The sequence below is a fragment of the Arachis duranensis genome, chromosome 10 (genome assembly GCF_000817695.3).
Source record: "Arachis duranensis cultivar V14167 chromosome 10, aradu.V14167.gnm2.J7QH, whole genome shotgun sequence".
NCBI classification, from domain to species: domain Eukaryota; kingdom Viridiplantae; phylum Streptophyta; class Magnoliopsida; order Fabales; family Fabaceae; genus Arachis; species Arachis duranensis.
Window position 1 is genome coordinate 1616311 of NC_029781.3, and position 23033 is coordinate 1639343.

General features: G+C 36.0%; 4 protein-coding genes across 4 annotated transcripts; 1 reads left to right on the plus strand and 3 right to left on the minus strand.

Annotated features, from left to right (window-relative positions):
* Positions 1 to 145: 145 nt before the first annotated feature.
* On the plus strand, positions 146 to 949 carry LOC107468045 (uncharacterized). The gene is made up of 2 exons (XM_016087287.1): positions 146 to 706; positions 812 to 949. The coding sequence occupies exons 1-2, from the start codon at positions 146 to 148 to the stop codon at positions 947 to 949; spliced, it is 699 nt and encodes a 232-aa protein (XP_015942773.1).
* A 6686-nt stretch (positions 950 to 7635) lies between these two features.
* LOC107468042 (protein MAIN-LIKE 2-like) lies at positions 7636 to 8115 on the minus strand. The gene has a single exon (XM_016087286.1). It carries the CDS (start codon positions 8113 to 8115, stop codon positions 7636 to 7638), a length of 480 nt encoding a protein of 159 aa, XP_015942772.1.
* Positions 8116 to 8276: 161 nt separating this feature from the next.
* LOC107468041 (uncharacterized) lies at positions 8277 to 12426 on the minus strand. The gene is made up of 5 exons (XM_016087285.1): positions 12312 to 12426; positions 12216 to 12226; positions 11165 to 12090; positions 10948 to 11023; positions 8277 to 8387 (listed from the first exon to the last, which is right to left on the minus strand). The coding sequence occupies exons 1-5, from the start codon at positions 12424 to 12426 to the stop codon at positions 8277 to 8279; spliced, it is 1239 nt and encodes a 412-aa protein (XP_015942771.1).
* Positions 12427 to 13298: 872 nt separating this feature from the next.
* On the minus strand, positions 13299 to 14222 carry LOC107468040 (uncharacterized). Its single transcript, XM_016087284.1, has one exon. It carries the CDS (start codon positions 14220 to 14222, stop codon positions 13299 to 13301), a length of 924 nt encoding a protein of 307 aa, XP_015942770.1.
* Positions 14223 to 23033: the final 8811 nt, after the last annotated feature.

The following is a 23033-nucleotide window of genomic DNA, read 5'->3' on the forward strand; positions in this document are numbered from 1 at the left end:
GGGGGCTGAGTAATTCGCTTTAGTAGGGAGCAAATGTGTATAAATAGCTGTGGAATATGAATTCTCCATCATAGTGAGCCCCACAATAGCTAGTTATGACAGTTTCTTGGTTTTGGTACACTATAGAAGATCGATTAAGAAAAAAATGCGTTCCAGAATTAAGTTTACAGATAAGAATCCGCTTAGTGTTTTCATGAGACCTTCAACGAGTTTCATCAAGTTTAAGGATATAATCCAAAAATTGGGGCTGCAAGGCGTGAAACGGGTAGAGAAGTTATTCTACAGAATTCTGATATCCATTTTGTGGGATGATGTGAAGTATGATTCGTTCGTCATAGGCAGCGATAAAGATTTGGAAGTTCTATTCCACTATCGTCGGCAATTCCCGGAGGTGAGGACCCTTGAGCTATTGGCCAAGCTTGTAGATGTGGTCTCTAATTCAGGAGGTTCTAACTGGAATCTTCTACCTTCAGCCACGGCCGTCGGGTTGAGTTCGAGGCCTATTGGTGCCTCTTCATCTCTGTCTGTGATTGAGACTGAGACAGTTTTGGTGGCCTCCCCGTCTTTTGCTGCTGATCTAAACCGCACTCGTGACAGAGAACGGGTTGATACTGTGCTGGTAGTTGATGCTGCGTTTGGGGTGGCCGACATTGATAATGTGGTCCCAGAACCCTGGCAGGGTGGAGTACCGAATGGTGTGGAAGATGTACTTTAGGATGAGGATGATGATGATGTGGAGTCCGCCACAATTGTCGATGATAGCGATGATGAGGATGAGAGGAATACTCCATCTGGGGGTGTTGTGTAACAGCTAGTTCAGGAACACCGCAGTACCCCTGAACTTTTCAGCTTTGGACTTGGATGCCATGAGACAAGAAGGGACCCTGCCGTGCCTGTCGGATTTGGGGCCAAAGATACACAGGATATCAGAGGACTAGCAGAGTTCTAAGTTGGTCAGCAGTTTAAGGATAAAGAGGAGGTCGTGTTGAGCATGAAGACGTATAGCATCTGACGTGGGGTTGAGTATAAAGTATTGGAATCCGATAACTACAAGTACAATGACAAGTTAAGTATTTCGGCAACAAGTTCACATGGTTGATTCGTATCAGTCTCCGACAGTGCAGAGGTATTTGGAAGGTGAAACGATACAATGGACTGTATACTTGTCTGGCCACTTCGATATCTAGTGATCACAGGAGGCTTAATCACCATGTGATCTCGTTATTCATACTCCATATGATCAGAGTCGATGCTGTCATGACGATCAAGGTACTTCAGAATACGACAGAGGTCCATTTTGGTTTCAGATGGACTTACAGGAGGGTTTGGATGGCTAAGCAGAAGGTCATGGGTCAGATTTACAGAGACTGGAAAGAGTCATATAATGTGTTACTGCGATGGGTGCTAGGTGTACAAATCACGATGTCGGTTGGTGTTGTAGTGTTGAGGACGAGTCCCATGCGACTGGGTGGCCAAGTGAGTGAGGAGCAAGCATATTTCCACTGACTTTTTGTGCGCAAAGGAAGAGGGGCAGAGGCACAATTAGGAACAGGGCATCGGTTTAGTCAGCATCTGATGAAGGCAATTGAAGTGAATCTAAAGGCCTCAAGGTGTTTCACGGTGATTTTGTACGACAGGCAACAATCAGAGTTCATTGTGGTTGAGATGATGCCCATAGGCACATTTTTCCTTGGGTTTTACAGAGTGTCCTGATAAACCACTATTTTATGATTTATCTTGTACTCAATTGAGTGGTTTTTATCAAGTCTTTGCTCACTTTTTCACATTATTTGCATGGTTTTACAAATCCTTCCTAATTCTTTGATATATGTGAAAATATGTTTCCTAGGCCTTAAAACTGTTAATTTTAATTATCCTTTATTTCCATTCGATGCCGTGATCTGTGTGTTGAGTATTTTCAGGCTTTATAGGGCAGGAATGGCTTAGAGGATGGAAAGGAAACATGCAAAAGTGGAAGGAACAACAAAACTGAAGTATTTGAGGAACTGGCAGCGACGCGCACGCATGGATGTCGCGGATGCGCGATTTGCATAGAACCCAAATGACGCGCACGCATGGACGATGCAAACGCATGCCTGGCGCAAAGCACGAGTGACGCGTACGCGTGATTGACGCATACACTTAACAAGGGAAACTCCAAAATGACGCGCGCGCGTGACCCACACGCACGCGTGACAGACGCCACATACAGAAAATTGCAGAAGTTGCCCCCAGCGATTTCTGGGCTGCTTCTAACCCAGTTTTCGGCCCTGAAAACACAGATTAAGGCTACAGAGTGGAGGAATCAAAGGGACAGAGAGGTTTATCTCATAATTCATAATTTTAGGTTTTTAGATGTAGTTTTTAGAGAGAGAGGTTCTCTCCTCTCTCTTAGGTTTTAGGATTTAGAATTTCTATTAGTGTTAGGCTATTTCTTCACAATTCCAGGTTCAGTGTTCCTTTACTTTAGTTTCTCTTCTACCTTCGATTATTCTATTACTTTAATTTATGAACTCCATGTCAGGATTGATTTTCTTAATTAATATACATTGAGGTATTTCAGATTTATGATTGCTTTCTTTTATTTATGATATAAATAATTTGGATTTTCCCCTTTTGGCTTCGGTTAAGTAATTGGTGACACTTGAGTTGTCAAACTCAGCGGTTGATTGAAAATTGGAAATTGCTGATTGATTTGGATCCCTCTAAAGCTAGTCTTTGCATAGGAGTTGACTAGGACTTGAGGAATCAAGTTGATTAGTCCACTTGACTTTCCTTTATTTAGTAAGGGTTAACTAAGTGGGAGCACTGAACAATTCTCATCACACCTGATAAGGATAACTAGGATGGAACTCCCAGTTCTCATACCTTGCCAAGAGTTTTTATAATTATTAATTTATTTTTCTTGCCATTTAAATTACTTGTTCCCTATTTCAAAAACCTAAAAATATACCTTTTTCCATAACCAATAATAACTCATACTTCCCTGCAATTCCTTGAGAGATAACCCGAGGTTTAAATACTTCGGTTATAAATTTTATTGGGTTTGCTTAAGTGACAAACAATCTTTTGCACAAAAGGATTTCTTGCCGGTTTAGAAGCTATACTTGCAACGAGGATTTATTTTGTGAAAATTCTAGACTGCGCAGGAATTTCGTTCGTCAAAATGGCGCCGTTGCCGGGGAATTGCAAACGTGTGCCTTATTATTGGTTATTGTAAATATTTGCTTTTGCTTGTTTATTTGATTTTATTTTTAATTTTTATTAGCTACTATGACTTCTCACCCCTCTAGCTACGAGCGTGGTTATAACTATATTACAGGAAGAGGAGATTATAATGCCAACATGCACCATGGTTGGAACAATCAAAGATGGAAGGAGTCACAAGGACTTGATCAACTCTCTTGGCAACAACCCCCTCCAATGCACTACAAGCAACAACCATTCCATGATGCATGCCAAGACAAAGGTTATGGTGGACCATTTCGTGACAATCAATACCCACCACAACACGTCTATAAACCCCCTCCTCAACATAATTTCCAACCACCGTACTCGCAAGCCTCTCTCAACCAAGCACCGCCATATAGTCCTAACCCATATCCACCATGCCAACCACCCAGATTCCAATGAAATCACTCCCAAAGGCCACCACCTCCATATACATCTTGTCCATATCCATCGCCTCAAAAGCCACATGAACCTACTTGTGCTATCCAGAAGGGACAAGAGTTAGAGAATCGTCTCAAGGAAGCAATAGATCAACTTCAAGCAACCATCCGTCAAAAGTTTGGCCCAAGAGACTCCTACAATGAACAAAGCATTTCCACGGATGAGTGTGTTGAGCAACAAGTGGAAAAGATGGAGAGTGTTGAACTGCCACATAATGATCTCTCCATCCCATCACCACCCTCTATGGAAAAGCATCCACATCCATCAATCCAAGAGCCTTATGATCCCAATTACGTTATCCAAGAGGAACAAGAGTCAATGGATCATCTCAAGGAGACACTGGATCAATTTCAAGCAGCCGTTCATCAATTGGAGCGAGCAGTAGGTGATTTAGCCTCTCGGTGTTTTGACACTCAAAGTGCTCCCATGGCTACATGTGGATAATCAATAAAAGAGCGTAGCATGAAGGAGACACTAGAAACTCCAATGGACAATGAGGAACATACCTTTGTATTGGAACAAGTGGAGGAAACCGTAATAGCTGAAGAAGAGGAAGTGGTTGAAGACTTAGGAGATGCTGAGCCTCCATGGGAAAGTCCAGTCATAGAGCCTCCTTCCGATTACGATGTTTGATGTTGATGTTGAAGAGGGTGTACAACCTCCAAGGCATATCATGGTTGAAGACTTGGAAGAGGTTGATCAAGAGATGGAGATTCAAGAAGAAGAAGCACAACCTCCCATAACCTTGGTAAGCAATGAAGAAGAAATTGAATTGGAAGAAAGCAACCAAGAAGAAGATGTTGAAATTGAAGAAGCTTACAAGGAGGTGGAAGAATTCAAAGAAGAGCACAAGGGAGTGGAGCTTGCAAGATCATTAGAAACACCTCTCCCAAAGCCATTACCATCCAATACAACATTCAAGTGGATAAAATTCATATCCCTTAGCTTCCTCATTCCACTTGAACATGGTTTACTTGAGACAGACGGTCCACTTAGAGCTCTTTGTGGCTTTAAGAGTAAGAGGGAGATGGTCAGTGGTTGGCAACACAATCCTAGATTCATTGTGGTAGGCAGCTCACGGCTGAATTATCATGGTCAGAAGAATACTAAATTGTATGGGTCTAAGAAGCTGTTTGGATACCTTAGTGAGAAGTCGAATTGCTTACCACCCGGATGGAATCATCATGATCCACTTGGAGACGAGTGTAGAAACAAGATTTGGGGTCCGGAAATATATGAGGATCAATTTTGGGAGCTCAAAGCTTGTGAAGAACTCCATCAAAGCTTAAGGAAATTACTTGGTATTGATAGAGCTTATTGGAAGTCCAAGCATTGGTGGAAGTTTCAAGACGAATTCAAGCACAAGCCACCATGACAATGAGCTCACCAAATGTCCAACTTAAGGACTTTAACTAAAAGTGCTAGGTGGGAGACAACTCACCATGGTATGATCGTTCCTTTCTTTCTTCTTAGTTTTAACTTAGTAACTCTTCTCATTTTCACTGCATATAGTCTGCATCTTCATCTGCATACTGCATTAAAAAAAATTGAACAAAAAGTTGCGTGGGAGCAGTGTAGAAAGTGTGCCAATCGCACAAGCATCATCACGCGTACACGTACCCCACGCGTACACGTCACTTGGGATTTTGGCACCTCACGCGTATGTGTCAATGACACACACGTGTGACCTTGCGAATTCGACGTAAAAGGTGTATTGGCTGAAAGTTGTGCTGGCTTTGTACTGGCTCCGTGCCTAAGGCACAAATTGCATCACGCATACGCGTCCCTGACGCGTGCGCGTCATTTTCAAATTATGCACTTCCACGCGTGCGCTTGCCTGACGCGCACGCGTCACATGACATTTTGGCACATCCCAAAACGATCAGAGGGTTGTGCGAGCACCATGATGCCTGCACGCGAATAGCACAAGCATGGTCATGCGTACGCGTGACCGACACTTACGCGTCACCTCCCTCTCTGCGCAACCCACGCGTACGCGTGGTGCGCGCAACAGCACCAGAACCTGCGCAGCCCTGTTTTTCACATCTTTTCTTATCTTTTTCAAATCCTAATTTCTTTCTTCTTCTTTCTTTTCTTTCTTCTATCTTCTCCATTCTTTATCTTTTCTTCTTTTCTTTTTCTTCTTCTTTCTTTACTCTTTTCTTCTTCTTTTTCTCTTCCCTCATATTTCCTTCGACTCACATTCTCTATCACCTCTCTCTTTATCACCTTCTTCTCAAGGTTCTTTCTTTCTATTTTCTCTTTTTTTCTTATTATTTATTTATTTTTGTATTATTTTACTTGGTGTTAGAAATCTAAATGGGTGATTATTTTCTTCTACAATTGCTTGTGAATTATTAATTCATTGTTTGACAATAAATGCCTGCTAAATGCCTGCTTTCCCTTAGGGACTAGACCTGTGATTGAGGGTATTTCGAGACTCTTCATTATCCATGTCATCATGCCTTGGCATGCTGCTCATGCTCACGTATGGATTGGTCAAGTTATGTACATGATGTGTATCGCCTATGCTCGGTGTTCGATACATATCGGATGGGGTTCACGCCGCCAGTTTCTGAGGGGTTTTGGCTACCATACGATGGTCCGACAGTTATCCCAGATCCCACCAAGAGGCGTGTGTTAGAGGGACGTTCTAGAACTACCAGGATCCAGATGATGATGGATGAGGCTGACCCAAATAGGCCCAAGAGATGTGGTGTTTGCAAACAGCCTGGCCACACCCATAGGACATGTCTGCAGCGAGGAGTCAATGTTGGTTCTACCTCAAACAGCATTGTTTAGTATTGTTTCCATTTATATGGGATGTTATGTATTTAAGGTTAATGTTGGACTTGTTTAGTGTTATTTCCATTTAGTGTGATGTTATGTATTTAAGGTTATTGTTGTACTTGTTTAGTGATGTTGTCTTCAGGGTTCTTTCTCGTTTACGTTCATATGTTGGTACAATGTTTAACGTGTTGCCTCTTTATGTTATTTATCGTGTTATGTATTTGTCTCTTTAACATATAACACCAGTCTTAAATTTAAATAACATACAAAGCGAGTGCCAAACTTAAGTAACATACAGTCTGAGTACCAAATTTAAATAACATACAGTCCGAGTACTAAACTTAAATACAATACAACACGAGTACCAAACTTAAATAATATACAGTTCGAGTACCAAAATTAACTACCAAACAACATCATAAAAAAATGGTTGTCCGGAACATCAGGCATTCGATCTATCTGTGGAGCCTGTCCCGGACCTCTATGCAACACCTTCGGCGGGATCGGATCACCTCTGGGGTCTCCGAGGAAGAGCTCAGGCGACAAGAATCTTTGCCCATGCTGATACCACCAATCTAAGTACACATGAGAGGGTCCTGGATCAAGAACAACATCTAATTGTAAGACGTGGTCTGCCCTGCGATCCCAATGAATGTGCCAACCCTGTAACGTGCTGGGAATACACCGATCACCGCCTCAGCCATTTTTCAACATCAGAAAATCGATGTTCAATACGGGCAGCAGCTGATGCTAAAGTTCTCCAAGCTGGGGTCGAAGCCAATCCACCTAATGCCACTCTATGATAGCAAAGTATATCAATGCCGTCGCGGACCTCCATAACGCCAAGTGACGTGGCTCCAGTATCTCGGAATGCACTACCTGCAAGACGTACGGCGAGCTATACGGCATCCAGACGAACTGAAAAAGCAATGACATCCAACATAATGCTTAATCTCCAACAACCTCACAGAATATGTCAAGAACAAAACACTAAACCGTTTAGTACTTATATGATGAGGACAAAATAAATCTATCTGCAGTCTGTAGTGTGCGACTCGAGGTCCCTTCTTGCTTGACGTTGGCTGATAACCTAACCACCTGCCACCCAATAAACATTATTTACAACTGACAAAAAAATATATATAACGTGTCAACATAGAAAATAACTAGTAATCAATATCCATACCTCGAGGCCAACGGCCAGTGAAAGGAGTCAAACCCATCGGGCCTAAAACCCAGGAACCTCCAGAAGATCCATGACTGGAGGAACTGTAGAGGTCCTTCCAACTTAACTACGTTCTTGTTAGCTACATGGCATAGGCACCTGTATAACCAAGACAGAGCGGCAGATCCCCAGCTATAACTGCCCATGTCCTCTAACCTCGCCACGTACGAAAGCCACCTGATATGCATACGAGTACCGGACTTGTCGTCGAAGAGCTGCGTCGATAGTAGCATCATAATGTACGCTCTAGCATACCTCCAAACTGTCTCCTCATCTGCCCCCTCTGGAAGGTGAGTGAACGTCTGCTGCATCCAAGTGCACTTCACGGTAAACTTGTCGATGTAATCTGATGGCGGCATCACACCCAACAACTCCGGAAACCAAGTCCATGCCGGCCGGCCTCCTTCAACATACCGCTCGAAGTCCATCAAACATCTACTACTGACTGCTGATCGGGTGCCCTAACTGGTAGGCTACATCCTGTAACGTAATTGTGCACTCACCGAACGACAGATGAAAGGTATGAGTCTTCGAACTCCATCTCTCCACAAATGCACTGACTAATGGCTTATCCAACTTAAACCAGTGATCATTGAGGCTCGCAAAAGATGGCCAGGCCAGCCTTCTGGATGTACGACTTGATCCTATCGTCTAACGGCATATCATGCTGTCTCCTCATGCTTGAGATGCAGCAGTGGAACTGCATGACATTGAAAAAATACTCTTACAATCATAAAACTTTACAAAAAATATATTATCTAGAATGGATAATTTTTATTGTAGATTTACTTTAACCAGATATCTATTAAACTCTTAGAATCCCTTATCCAACATGCTTTTTTTATTTATATACTCTAACACACTACCATCCTTCTATCAATACTATTACCCCTGTTCGAGATTTACAGATTCTATCAGTTATAATATTCATGTTCTATACAGTTTAATATCAGTAAATGGCTTCTAACACGTTGCGATCCCTAAACTAAACCTCTAACTACTACTTGAAGTTTGCATATTCTAATCATGTTAATAAACAAGATCTGACCAATTTAAACAAAACTAACACATAGTTTATTTCTTACAGAAAATAAAATGAAATTTAAATAAATATTTTATTTTAATAACCTCCTCATGCACGTTACCAGCGATATGTACGACTCCATCCAAGTAGTAGATTCGATTTGGGTCATCTTCCATGTTGATAGACTGCGTCACTTTCTCTGGATTTGGTGGGGTATGGGTGGTGAAATGTAATTCGAATAAAGTGAATTCGAATTATATATATAGGCAAGGTATATGTAAATCCAAACAAGTCAAGTAGAATTACATTGATCACTTATTCGTGTATAAATCGAAATAGGTTGGGTAGATTTAGTGTTACATAAATCGAAACCACCCAATTCGATTTACTATGGGCACTAAACCATGGGATAATTTGAACTAGTCTAATTCAAATTATTATGGGGTTTAAAAACTCGGTGTGTTGTATAGTAAATCTATGGTACCTGTATCGATTTACTTAGTGCATGCTTAAATCGAAATGCTCTAATTCGATTTACGTGTATCTCAACTTTTTCTAGTAAATCTATTCAACCTAATTCGAATTACTACTATATTTTGTAATTCTAATTATGCTGATTCGATTTACATAGTAATACTCTTTGAGAGATCCACGTACCATCATTTGGTTTGGGTGATATAGGTAGTTTTTCCATGCAATTGGTTTATGTACGTCATTTGCCCTATTTGTTTCATGTTTTTCAAAGTGGAATAATAATTTATTCTAACTTTTTAACTCAAATATTTTTAAATTTTATCATAATTAGATTTAAAAATATCAAATACTTAAATTAATTTATTCAATTGACAAATTTACTCATAACATTAATAAGTTAATACATATAATATTCATAATTTTATATTAATAACATCCATAATTTCATATTCATAACATTTATAATTTCATACATATGATATCTATAATTAATAAATTTTTATAATTAATATTACCAAATTTCAAATTATGTGTCTTATTATATTTTTCAAATTATTATCTCATATGTACACGCACTAATAGGTCATAATTTTAATTATTTTAATATTTTTAATTTAATATTCATATGTATGTTTATTTATTGATTTTAATATATATAATGAGTTAATAGTTACTTTTAAAAATTTATTTCTTAATTTTGTTTATATTTTATTTTTTATTTTTTATTTTCAATTTCTAATATTCTGTATGTAAAATATGAGTTGTATAGTAGAAGTTGTTAAAATTTTCTAAATTAACATCCATAATTTTATACGTATAATATCTATAATTTTAAATACATAATATCTATAATTAATCAATTGATGTTAATTTATTATTTATTATTTTATTTTATAGGTTAAAAACTAATAATTTTGGACGTTTTTAATAAATAGAGACTAATCAAATATATGATATTTTTTTTATAAAATATATTGAGTTAATTTAAAATTTTTAGGATTAAAAAAATCAAAATTTAAAAATTTTATTTAGAAAAAAATTATAGAATTATGAATGTAATAATAATGAAAGAGCTTTTTTGAGATTTAATTCAAATTAAATTTAGAATTGACTTTTAGTGTAATTAAATAAGAGAAGATAGTGATAGAAAGAAATTAATTGTGTCAATTAAGTTTAAAAAGTGATTCACACTTTCTTATAAATATAAATATTAAAAGTGTAATAACCCATGCCATGCACGTGATAAGATTGAAATGATAATTTTAAGTTGTTGTGTTAAAATTAATTTGAATTATAAATTTTCAATTAATAAAAAAATAATATGTTATGAATTATTTTTTTCTTAATATAGTGTTAATTGTATTAATTGTAAAATAGTTATTAACCGATATTAGTAATCTACTTTCTTCAATAAATCAGACATATATACTCAATATGACCATAAATAATATAGTAATACTTAAATCCACCAACAAAATTTTATATGTTGGTTTATTGTGAAGTAAGAACATATCAATATCAACTCAAAATGAACAACAAATTAATAGAGAATACTAATGCAGAAAGTTTTGCAATAAATAATAAATAATTTAAACCTACTGAATAACAACTCAATACTATTCTTTGATGCCTGCAAAATATATACCTGAAAGCACTCTATATCAATGTTAGTATATAAAATTATATGATTAATGTAATTATAAAATTGTTTATCAGGAGAATAAAATACGGATTATAGGCTCTCAAAAACTTCTCTATATACCACATTCATCGTGCAGCTATCTTCCAAGTGCCCATGATCTTGCAACAGCACTCGCAAACCATCTTTACTCATTACCCTTGATAACACAACATACAATTGGCCATGGGTGAAAACTAGCCTTGGAAAGTATATTCCGACTTTTGATAGAGTTTGTCCTTGAGACTTATTTATTGTCATTGTAAATGACATAATAATTGGGAATTGTCTTATTTGAAACCTGATCGGTAATGTTTCATTATTTGGAATTAGATTCAGTCTTGGGATAAGAACAATACTTCCAACTTTGTTACCGGTTAAAGTCTTGCATTCTATCACATGATTTTCCATTCTTATAACTTGCATTCTCGATCCATTGCACAAACCATTAGTTTGGTCTATATTCCGTAGCAACATAACAGGAGCGCCAACCTTCACAACCAACTTGTGTGGCGATAGACCTGAACAATTTATTCTATTTAGAATCTCTATCGAGAAAGCATCTAATTCAAATTTCATATTTCCCTCCTTAGCACACACAGAGTCAAAACTTAAGTAGACTCTTTCTTGTCCAGGTAACCCTGCAGTCTTCTTGTTGTTGACATCAATGACACAATTTAGAGTTGGTGCAAGAATTGCTCTATCTTTGAAATAATTTTCAACGGATAATTTGGATAACATATCTGGATACACAAAATCAATGAGGTCATCCAAAGCTGTCTCAGAGTTCTTAACCAAAATGTCAGATGGTATATGAACGATCGATTCACCATCTGTTGTATCACCAGCCAAACCATCACCAATTTTTAGTAGCCATTCAGCAAAATTTCTAAGTTCTTGTACATTGTTGTTTTCATCCAATGACAATTTTATATTTTTTGTAAGCTTCAGAACCTTACAGTTATGCCACAAATATAAAGAATTAATAGAAAATTGAATTATATCTTGCCTTGAGCCTCTAGGAATCACAGGTAAAATTTGTCTAAAATCTCCTCCGAGAACAACAACTTTACCTCCAAATGGCAAATGAGCATTATACGAATCTGAGCACCTCAAGATGTCTCTGAGGCATTTGTCTAAAGCTTCATAACAATACTTACTTATCATTGGAGCTTCATCCCATATGATTAATTTGGCTTTAGTTATTAACCTTGCAAGAGGACTTCCCTGTTTAATGCTACACAAAGAATCTTTATTTATGGTCAAAGAAATTTTAAACCTTGAATGTACAGTTCTTCCATTAGGCAACAGAAGTGCAGCAATCACACTCGAAGGAAAATTTAAAACTATACCTCCTTTAGACCTAATTGAGCATGATATAGTTGATCATAAGAATATTTTTCCACAACCACCTTGACCATATAAAAAGAAAAGTCCACCCATATTACCGCTAACAACACTAATTATTTGATCGTATGCAAATTTCTGCTCATCAGTTAGCTTTTCTAAATACCCACCTAGTTCACTCGCCAGAGCATTAACATCAAAGTTCAATTCTTCCATTATAATTCGGTCTTCTAAGTTGGAACCAAATTTTTTGGAGGATATGGCATTCCACAATATTCTTTCAATGACTTGCCATTTGACGGGAGCAAATCTTCAATTTTTCAAGTGCAATATCTTTTATTTGGACTTCTGACATCATCAAATATGTATTTTTTTCAATTTAAAATAACATAATTATTTGAAAAATTATTAAATAAGTCTCTGGCAAAAAAAGTTTGAGATACATTGTTGAATGATAAATAACACTTCTTGATTTTGGTTTAAAAAATACTTAATTAGTAACATGTCCTTTTAAAAATTATTGTTGTGATTAACATGGATATCAAAATTATTATAATATAAAAAAAAGCACAGACAACTGATGCAAATGTAAGTACTGAAAGTAAGTAGATTTAGTTACGGTTTTTTAGATGAAGTAGAGAGTAATAGTTTTGAATATAATTTGTTTTGTTATATTTTCTAAATATTATCATATAAAGAGAAAAAGTTAAAGTGAACACCAATAAACAATTTTGCCATATGTATGATAATTTTACTCCCAAGAAAGGTATTTTGTTAAAGAAAATCACTCTTAAAATTCCTTATCCAATGTTTTTGTTATAATTATAGGCTAAATTGAATTCTACCATGGAAAAAATTTTTATAATAGACTATATATAGTTATCTTCCATTTGCAGTAATCTTCTTTGTTCATATAATACGTCATCAGAGAGAAAGTTCCAAGTCTTTTGCCAAACAAAATCTTGTCTACTCATGTTATTTGATAATAAAACAACAAAAAGTCTCCTTGGAAAAGTTGCTGAGTGCCATGTTCCTGCTTTAGAGATTGCATCAATGAATTCTCTATCATTCTGCAACAGTCCTAGTGCTTAGCATGCATCTTTGAAGGAGTCATAAACCACACCATCAACTGTTCTTAGATCACTGAAACTCGTGCATCCCTTTTTCATATTCAAAAGTAGCCTTAGATAGTAATCTTCTTTATTCATTGGTGGTATATGAGATATCCTTCCTATGGCATAGCCTTGCTTTCTATGAGTCCACATATGATGCTCTCCATTCCAAACAAATTTTGTTGGAAACTCAGAATAAGTTAGATTTCTTGCATCATTATGGGCTTCATTTGCTTTGAACCATCCAATTAACATAGATTTCTTGAAAAAAGAAGTCTCAACAACCGACTGAATTATATCAGTATCTTTGTAGACAATTGGCAGATAGAATGACAATCTTATTACTACTGGTTCCTTCATTTGAATAGGATAACCAAACAGTCTCCATGCAGCTTCACATGCTGATATATATCTACAATCATAATAATTACATATTTCATCTACCTGAGATCCATTGTTTTGATAAAATGCAGTTGTCACCCTGTCATTACCCTTGTGAAGATACTTGAACATATATTTGATTGCCGAAGTTTGGCAAGTATGCTCAACATTGATGTGACATCCAAAATTTAGAAGAAGACCGGCATTGTATGGAACTATGAAGGAGTTGTCAACCTCAACAGTTTTTTTTGATACAGTTCGCCCATCATCTCTTCTTTGATATCTTGGAAAGCCTGCTTCGTCAATAATTGTCCTATCTCTGAATGCCTTGGGAAAAAACTTTGAGCATTTACCATTGATCATGCATTGGCTCTTACTATTTAAATGACCGCATGGACCATGAACCATATATTTTTCAACAGCAGCATACAATTTTGGATTTCCCCTCTTATCTAGAATCTCTGTCTTAATAACCTTGTCTATGTCATCAACAGTTCGTGGCTTTGATTTCAGATGCATGAATAAAAGAAGATGGGCGTGAGGTAAACCTCTCTTCTGAAAGTCTATGGTTAGACAATCTGCAAATTTAAAGATATGATATTATTAATAATTTGGACAAAGTAAATAAAGATTTATGTGAAAATCTAAAGCATATAAAACTAAGTACATTGCAAATAAGTTAGATAGTGTGATTTAAAAAACAGTTGATTCTAAACTAAACTATATAAACCTAAGCGTGTAGTGCGAATAAGCATGATAAAGTAAATATAAAAAAATTATGCTAAAATAAAATCATATAAAACTATATAACTGTACCATACAATAAGCTTGAAGTAATACAAACTATATAAGTGTAATGTAATAACCTCAAGATATTACACTATCGAATGAGCGTACTATGTAAGTGTTCTATACATAATCGTTTCTTAATATCGATAGTGTACTATATAATGAGTGTACTATAGATAATATAAATAGAGTAAATAAAAACTCGTAGGAAGATTAGTTGTACTTACATCCAATAATCTTTCCAAAGAATGTTCCTTTCTTCAATGCCTTAATTAATTTATCAACCTTCAACTTGAATATTCTACATTAGATGTCTGGCCTATATCTTCTACATGGAGTCCTTGGAGTGTTACCTCTCTCTTTATCTCATTCCATTTTGGATTACATGTCATAGTGATAAAGTAACTTGGATATCCAGCATATTTACATATTGCAAAAGCATCTTTGTAATTGTTGAACATGTACCTTGGACTACCGGTAAAGCTCTTTAGGAGAATAATTCTTTGTCCAGTGTTAATGGCATTAGTTTCACCACAAACCATACACTCATGCAATTGCTTGAACTTGCCTAGCCTCAAGTTTGGTTGTTTCAATCGTAAGTATAAAAGCCGTTCTGACTCAACCATAGTGTAGGCATCTACTGTGAATTGTTGCAGTAATCTTCTTGATCGCAAAAGGATTTGAGACTCGTTAGTCCTTCTTTGAAGTCTGTATGCAAAGAAGTCTCTCATGCTTATTGTTGGTCTTTTCTCAATTTTTTTGACAATTTGGTCGAGAAGAAGTAGCTATATGTAATCTGTAACCATCCTCACCGTATAAAAACAACAAAGGATATTGAAGAGCAAGATACATTGGATGCACTATTTCTATCCTCTGCAACATTCTTGATTTTGTCTCAATTATTATATCCCTATTAATCCCGTTCTCGTCAATATCTCCAACTATCAGTGCAGCAACTTCAGATGCCGTTAGCAGATTATATGTCCTTACATCAATATTTCTTTTGGTTATTAACCGTAACTTAACATCAACGGAGTCATCAACTTGATATCTATCTCGTGCTGAACGAAATGTCTTTGCTAGGACATTATTTTCATCCATCATAACTTTTAAGGACGAAACAATTTCAGTTTCCATCAATTTTGCACTGATGTTTGACCTGTTAATAAATAAACGATATATAAGAACGTCAATTCATTTATTAAGCATCGAGAAAATCGCATGAGAATTTAACTCCTAATAATATATTACAATAATTGGTGTTTTTGAGATTTAATTTATATTAAATTTAGAATTGACTTTTAGTGTAATTAAATAAAAAAACAAAGATAGTTATAGAAAGAAATTAATTATGTCAATTAAATTTAAAAAGTGATTTACACTTTTTTTATAAATATAATATTATTAATCATATATTTTTATTTATTATTTATAATATTTTTGCTACCTAACATTACTTAATTCTTTTAAGTATAAAGTCTTGTAATAATTAAAGTTTTTTTGAATATAGTAATTTAACAGATCATGTCCTCCCTCGAAAGACATTTAACTTATTTAATAAATAGCATAAGATTAAGAACTAAGAAGAGCGAAATAGGGAAGTGCGTTATTCACAGCTATACATGTTAAGTAAACAACTCTGATTCAACCTTTGAACCCGTTACCCGTTAATGCAACTTGAATAGTGCAATACGCGTAAACAAATTTATTATAAAATTGAATTTATTAATTAGGGATGAGTGGATGCTAAGAAGAAGAAGAAAGATATATATATACCATGAAAAGAATCATGTGAGGCAAAAGAGGAAAGAAAAATGATAAAACTGAGTTCTTGATCGAGATTTTGGGAGAAGAATTGGGGAGGAAAAGAGAGAGAGAGAGAGAGAGAGAATAGTTTCTGTATATTGATTCAGAAAGAAATATGGAGTAAAATAAGTTACAGATTGCCTACTATTTATATTACTAACTTATCCCTAATTCCTAATTTAATTTAAAGCAATTAACTAATTAAGATAATGATACCTGACTCAGCAACACTAATTTCTAACAGAATTTGTTATACAAATTTTGTTATACAATCAATTTCAACTTGCTATCATAACTGAATGCATTTTCATCTCCATCATCCTCCCTCAAGTTGGAAGTACTTGAAACCTGTCTAGAGCTGAAAACATTATCATCTTCATCATCCTCCCTTAAACTTATGGTTACATTTAAAATCTGTTCAGATCCTCCCTCAAGTGGGGTATGCAAATCCAGCATGCCCAACTTGGAAGTAAGCGCCTGAAAAGGACCGGGTGCCAAAGCTTTGGTGAGAAGATCAGCTGTTTGATTAGCTGAGTTAATGGGCAGCAACTTCAATATGCCAGCTTGCGCCTTTTCTCTTACAATATGACAATCCACTTCAATATGTTTGGTGCGCTCATGAAACACTGGATTGGCAGCAATGTACATGGCTGATTGATTATCACAATAGAGATTAATAGGTTACGGATGAGGAAGCTGGTAATCATGCAGCAAATACAATAACCATTGACCCTCTTTTGTTGCCTGAGCCATGGCTCGATACTCTGCTTCCGAAGAAGAACAAGCCACAGTCGTTTGCTTCTTACTCTTCCAAGAAATGAGAGAAGATCCCAAGAAAAAACAATAACCTGTCACGGATTTCCTAGAATCAGCACAGGTTGCCCAATCCGAATCAATAAAACCAGAGAGGCAAAGAGCATTTTGGCATGAGAAGAACAACCCTTTCGCAGGAGCTTGCTTGATGTAACGAAGGATATGTAGAGCAGCCTTGTAGTGTTCATCAGTAGCACAATCAAGAAATTGGCTAAGCTTTCCCACAGCAAATGCAATATCTGGCCGTGTATTAGTCAAATATAGTAACCTTCCAAGTAACCTCCGAAAACATGTTAGGTCCTCAAGTTTCGTACCATTCTCTTTAGAAATTTTACCATTATAAAGCATAGGAACACTGGCTGGTTTCGCCTCTAACATCCCATACTCCTCAAGTAAGTCAAGGGTGTACTTACGTTGATATAAGGCAATGCCCCGGGAGCTACGTGCCACTTCCATACCAAGAAAAAAATTTAGCTTTCCCAAATCTTTGATGCTAAACTCAGCATCCAATGCTTTCTTGATAGCCTCAATTTCAACCAGATTGTCTCCAGATAAAACTAAATCATCCACATATACAAGAATTACAGCCAGGCCATTATTTGTGTGTTTGGTGAAGAAAGAATGATCATGGCTTGATTTGATGAAGCCATGCTACTGAAGAAAGCCACTGAGACGCAAATTCCACTGCCGACTAGCCTGTTTGAGACCATACAAAGACTTGTCAAGCCGACAAACTGCACTATTGGGAACAACAAGGCCTTGTGGAGGAAGCATGTATACTTCTTCTTGTAACTCACCATGCAAAAAGGCGGTATTCACATCCAGCTGGTATAATTCCCATCCTTTTGCTGCTGCCAAAGTGAGTAAAAGTCTCAATGTATTGAGCTTTACAACCGGACTAAATGTATCAAAGTAATCATAGCCAGCTTGTTGACTAAAACCTCGAGCCACAAGTCGAGCTTTATGCCTTTCAACACTTCCATCGGGATTGAACTTAACCTTGAAGACCCACTTGCAACCAATGGCACGCTTTCCCGGAGGCAAAGAAGTAATTGTCCAAGTTTTGTTCTTCTCAAGAGCGAGTAACTCCGCACTAATTGCATTTCTCCAACACTCGTGTACAACAGCTTGTTCATAAGTCTTCGGCTCAACTGTAGTAGTTATAGCAAGGGAAAAGGCTCTATGGATGGGAGAGAGTCGTCCATAATCCACCATTTGAGATAGTCCATATTTCCTTGAACATGATTGGACATTAGAGCAACCTGTGTCAACTAACATGCAATGATAGTCTTGTAGGTAATTAGGTGGCTTTCTAATGTCCAATCATGTTCAAGGAAATATGGACTATCTCGAATGGTGGATTATGGACTATCTAATGCGGGTGGATCTTCTAGGCTGAATATGATGGGATGAATTAGGTTGAGATGCATGAGGATGTGAAATTGGTGTACTATGAGATGCATTTGTGGGCTCATGATGTATATGTTGAGACCTCAAGTCATGCAATTGTGGCGGACAAGATGTATAGGAATGTAATGGGGATGAAGGATATTGCAAATTCAATGAATTATCAACAAAGGGATCAATGTCATCAAAATGATAAGTAACGTTATGCTTGGGAGCAAAATCAGCTTGACTTTCTTGAGGAATTGTCTGAGTGGATTTATATGGAAAACAATGCTCATAAAATTCTACATTTCTAGACAAATATGTTTCCCTAGTGTGAAGATCAAATAGAACATACCCTTTAGTGCCGGTTTGATAACCAAGAAATACACTTTTTCGTGCCCTTGAGTCAAATTTTTTTCTTCCTTGTGAAATAGTGGATGCATAAGCCAAGCAACCAAAAATTTTAATATGATTTATGTCAGCATTTTTGTTAAATAAAACTGCAAAGGGGGTTTGATTTTTCAAAACTGGACTTGGTAATCTATTTATTAAATGTACAGCTTGACCAATAGCATAATTCCAAAAATACTTTAGTAAACCAGATTGAAAAAACAATGCCCTTGCAACATGTAGTATGTGTTGATATTTTCTCTCAACAATACCATTTTGTTGGGGCGTTTCAACACAAGAAGTTTGATGAATGATGCCATGTAAATTGTAAAAAGATGTGATTTTAAACTCAGGACCATTATCCGAGCGAATGGTCTTAACTTGGGTTTGAAAGTGAGTTTTAACATAGGTTATAAAATTTTGTATCAAAGTGCTTGCCTCTGACTTTAAGTTCATGAAATAAACCCAAACAAATCTTGTTTTATCATCCACAATTGTTAAAAAATATTTAAAACCTTGTAAAGAAACTGATGCTATAGGACCCCAAATATCCATATGCAAAAGATCAAAACTATTTTGGCTTCTTGATTCACTAAGAGGAAATGACAAACGCTTTTGCTTTGCAAAATGACAAGAGTCACAAGGTATATCATATTCAATTTTATTGCACTGTATAAAAGGATAAATTTGTTTTATTATTTCTAATTTGCTTTGTGGTACATGGCCTAGCCTATAATGCCACAAATCATTATTTGAAAAATTTGAAAAACATTGATTTTGTGCAATTGTATCTGCAATCCTAGTATTCAAGCTAAGCGATATACTTTTGCTGCAATGTTCTGAATTTGCTGTATGCAATGGATGTCCTAAATGCTTCGTATCTGCTGTCTCTAATGTTGGAATGCCTAATTGAGATGGTGAATGCATCATGTACAGCCCTCTTTTTGCTCTAGCTGTGCCAATCATCTTCAAGGAATTCTGGCTCTGTATCTCACAATATTGGTCAGTAAAAACACATTGACAATGCAAGTTTTTTGTAATTTTAGATATGGAAATTAAATTAAAGTTGAAACTTGGTATATACAGCACATCATTGAGATAAAATGTGTTTGAAAATACCACAATTCCACTTATTCGTGCTGTTGTTTGTGTCCCATTTGGTAACTTGACCAGAATTGGCCTAATATGCCTAAAAGTAGTAAAAAAATGCATTGAGTGTGACACATGATCTGTGGCACCTGTGTCTAGCACCCAAGAGTTTGAAAAAAAAGTTTTTACTGACAATAAATGTGCAATATGGGAGCTCATGCAAAGTGTATAAGTCTCTAAGATTATACCTCTCTTTTCTGCATTGGTGTGGTAGGTTTCTCTCATATTTGCTCCTTGACAAGGCTGTGTACACTCCTGTTGAAGAAAGGTAAGCAGTGCGTTTCTCAAATTCTGATTAGACAAAGATTGAACATCACTCTCCTTCTCTTGTTTCTCTGTACAACCACTATTTCCTTCAATTTCAGTGGCTATCTGATTTGTCACAGCTGCATTATTCACTTCCCATGATAATTGTTGCCTTTGGAGATGGGGTGGATACCCATGTTTGTGGTAACAAGTATCCACAAAGTGCCCTACCTTATGACAATATGAACATGTCTTAGATGAGCTCCTTCCACCACCTCTTCCAGTTCTCCCTGCTCGTCCCCCTCGTCCTCTTCCTCTAGGGACATAGTTGTTAAAATTGTGCACTAAATTGGCCACTGCAGTAAAATTTCTAACCTCCTGATATGGACCATGAAGCTGCCTCTCTTGTTGAGTAAGCAAAGAGAACACTTCATTGATAGTAGGAATAGGTCTCATAAGCATTATTTGGGATCTCACAGTCCCATATTGCTCATTCAAGCCTCTCAAGAACCTTACCGCATAATTCTCTCTTCTGTAATTCCTCATTGTTTGAAGACCACAATCACACTCTTCATTGCAATCCTTGCATTTAGGAACTGGCTGGAAGCCTTCAATTTCTTCCCAAACTGCCTTTATTTTCGTGTAGTATCCTGTGATGGTTAGATCTCCCTGTTTCATTGTGTGTAATTCTTCTTCTAACTCAGCAATCTTAAACAAATCTCCATGATAATACCTGTGCTTTAAATCAACCCACAGATCTACAGCAATATCATTCCAAGCTACACTCTGCGCAATTTCAGTACTCAATGACAAATTAATTCAGGCTACAACATATGTGTTGCATTTATCCCAAGCTATAAAAGTTGGATCATCCTTATTCGGTTTTTGTATAGTTCCATCAATGAATCCTAGTTTGTTCTTTGATTTCAAAGCTAACCTCATAACTCTAGACCAGGAATTATAGTTCTGAGTGTTCAAGGTAACAGTAACAATAGAGATTCCCGGATTCTCACCTGGATGCAAGTAATAAACACTTGATGGATCTGATAAGAAATTGGCACTTGATTTTGCGCTTGATAATTGCATATTTGAGAGTTTGCTCAAAACCCTTGCTAAGCTTTGAAGTTCCGCTGGAGAAAATTCTGAATCTGGAGTTTGATTCACCTCAGGGTTTGAACTGGAGTTGTTTGCCATTGTGACTAAATCACAGCTCCAATTGCATCACCGACACCCTTTCTTCAATCTCGATCTTCCACGCTCACCGCACCATGATAAAACTGAGTTCTTGATCGAGATTTTGGAAGAAGAATTGGGGAGGAAAAGAGAGAGAGAGAGAGAGAGAGAGAGAGAGAGAGAGAATAGTTTCTGTATATTGATTCAGAAAGAAATATTGAGTAAAATAAGTTACAGATTGCCTACTATTTATATTACTAACTTATCCCTAATTCCTAATTTAATTTAAAGCAATTAACTAATTAAGATAATGATACCTGACTCAGCAACACTAATTTCTAACAGAATTTGTTATACAAATTTTGTTATACAATCAATTTCAACTTGCTATCATAACTGAATGCATTTTCATCTCCATCAAAAAAGAAATGCTATTTGAGCAATTTAGATGACCCACTCATGCATGTAATAACAAAAGGAAGAGGGGTTGAATAAAATAAGTAATTTTAAATTTTATCAGAAAAACTTGGCTAATTTTTTTTATATTGGTTAAATATATGTGTAATACATTATTATTGGAAAATTAGGTGTTTTTTTATATGGTGTTTTATTTAAATCGGACGGTCCGATTTGTTTGAAGAAAAAAATAAACTATAAATCGAAGGGTCCGATTTGTTTGGAAAAAAAAAACTACAAATCGTAGGGTCCATTTTGTATTTTGTATTTTTTTATTTTTTAAAATAAAAATCGAACGGTCCGATTTCAACATTAAAATTTTTTTTATTTTCGAAATCACAGATCGGACCGTCCGTTTTGTGATTGTTTGAGAAAAAAATAAAACAAATCGGAGCTTCCGATTTGTAGCTCCCATAGCAAAGTTAAACACTTCTTTTTTTACATCATTGGAAGATACACTATTCTCTCTCCCACACGAAAAAGAAAAAGTGAAAAAACTTCCTCCGTGACTTAATTATAATAATATATATGAAATATCAAATATGTCATCCCTGTAGCCACCACATTCATGCTCACCATAAATCACTTCAAAGTTCAAATCATCAGGACCAGTCAACAACTTCTTAACCATTTGAAAAAAGAAGAAAAGAAAACGACATAGAGAGAAGGTGAACAGAAATATAAATCTTCACAAGTTGTTATGCTTGGAGAATTAAGCCAAACTTTATTAAGAAAATATGCTTTCTAAAATATTAGCCACTTCACTTTAACATTTTAATTAAATAGTAATTCAATTAAGTATGCCAATAGATAGGAGGTGAGTATATTAATCTCAATTATTTATTAGTGCCGCAGTAATACTTATAAATTACGGGATAAACTAATATTTTGATCTCAATATATATTTGCCTATTTGAATTAAATTTTAATTTAATATCTAAGACGCTAATGTTTTAAATGTTTTTTTGTCATAAAATTTTTAAATAGTTTAATATTGTCCTATAATTAAAATTAATACAAATAATTAGCATATTAAAGAGTCAATAACATTCGATTTTAACATGTAAATGAAATGCACCCATCAATTATTACCTATATAAATATTTTTTCTTTAGTTGT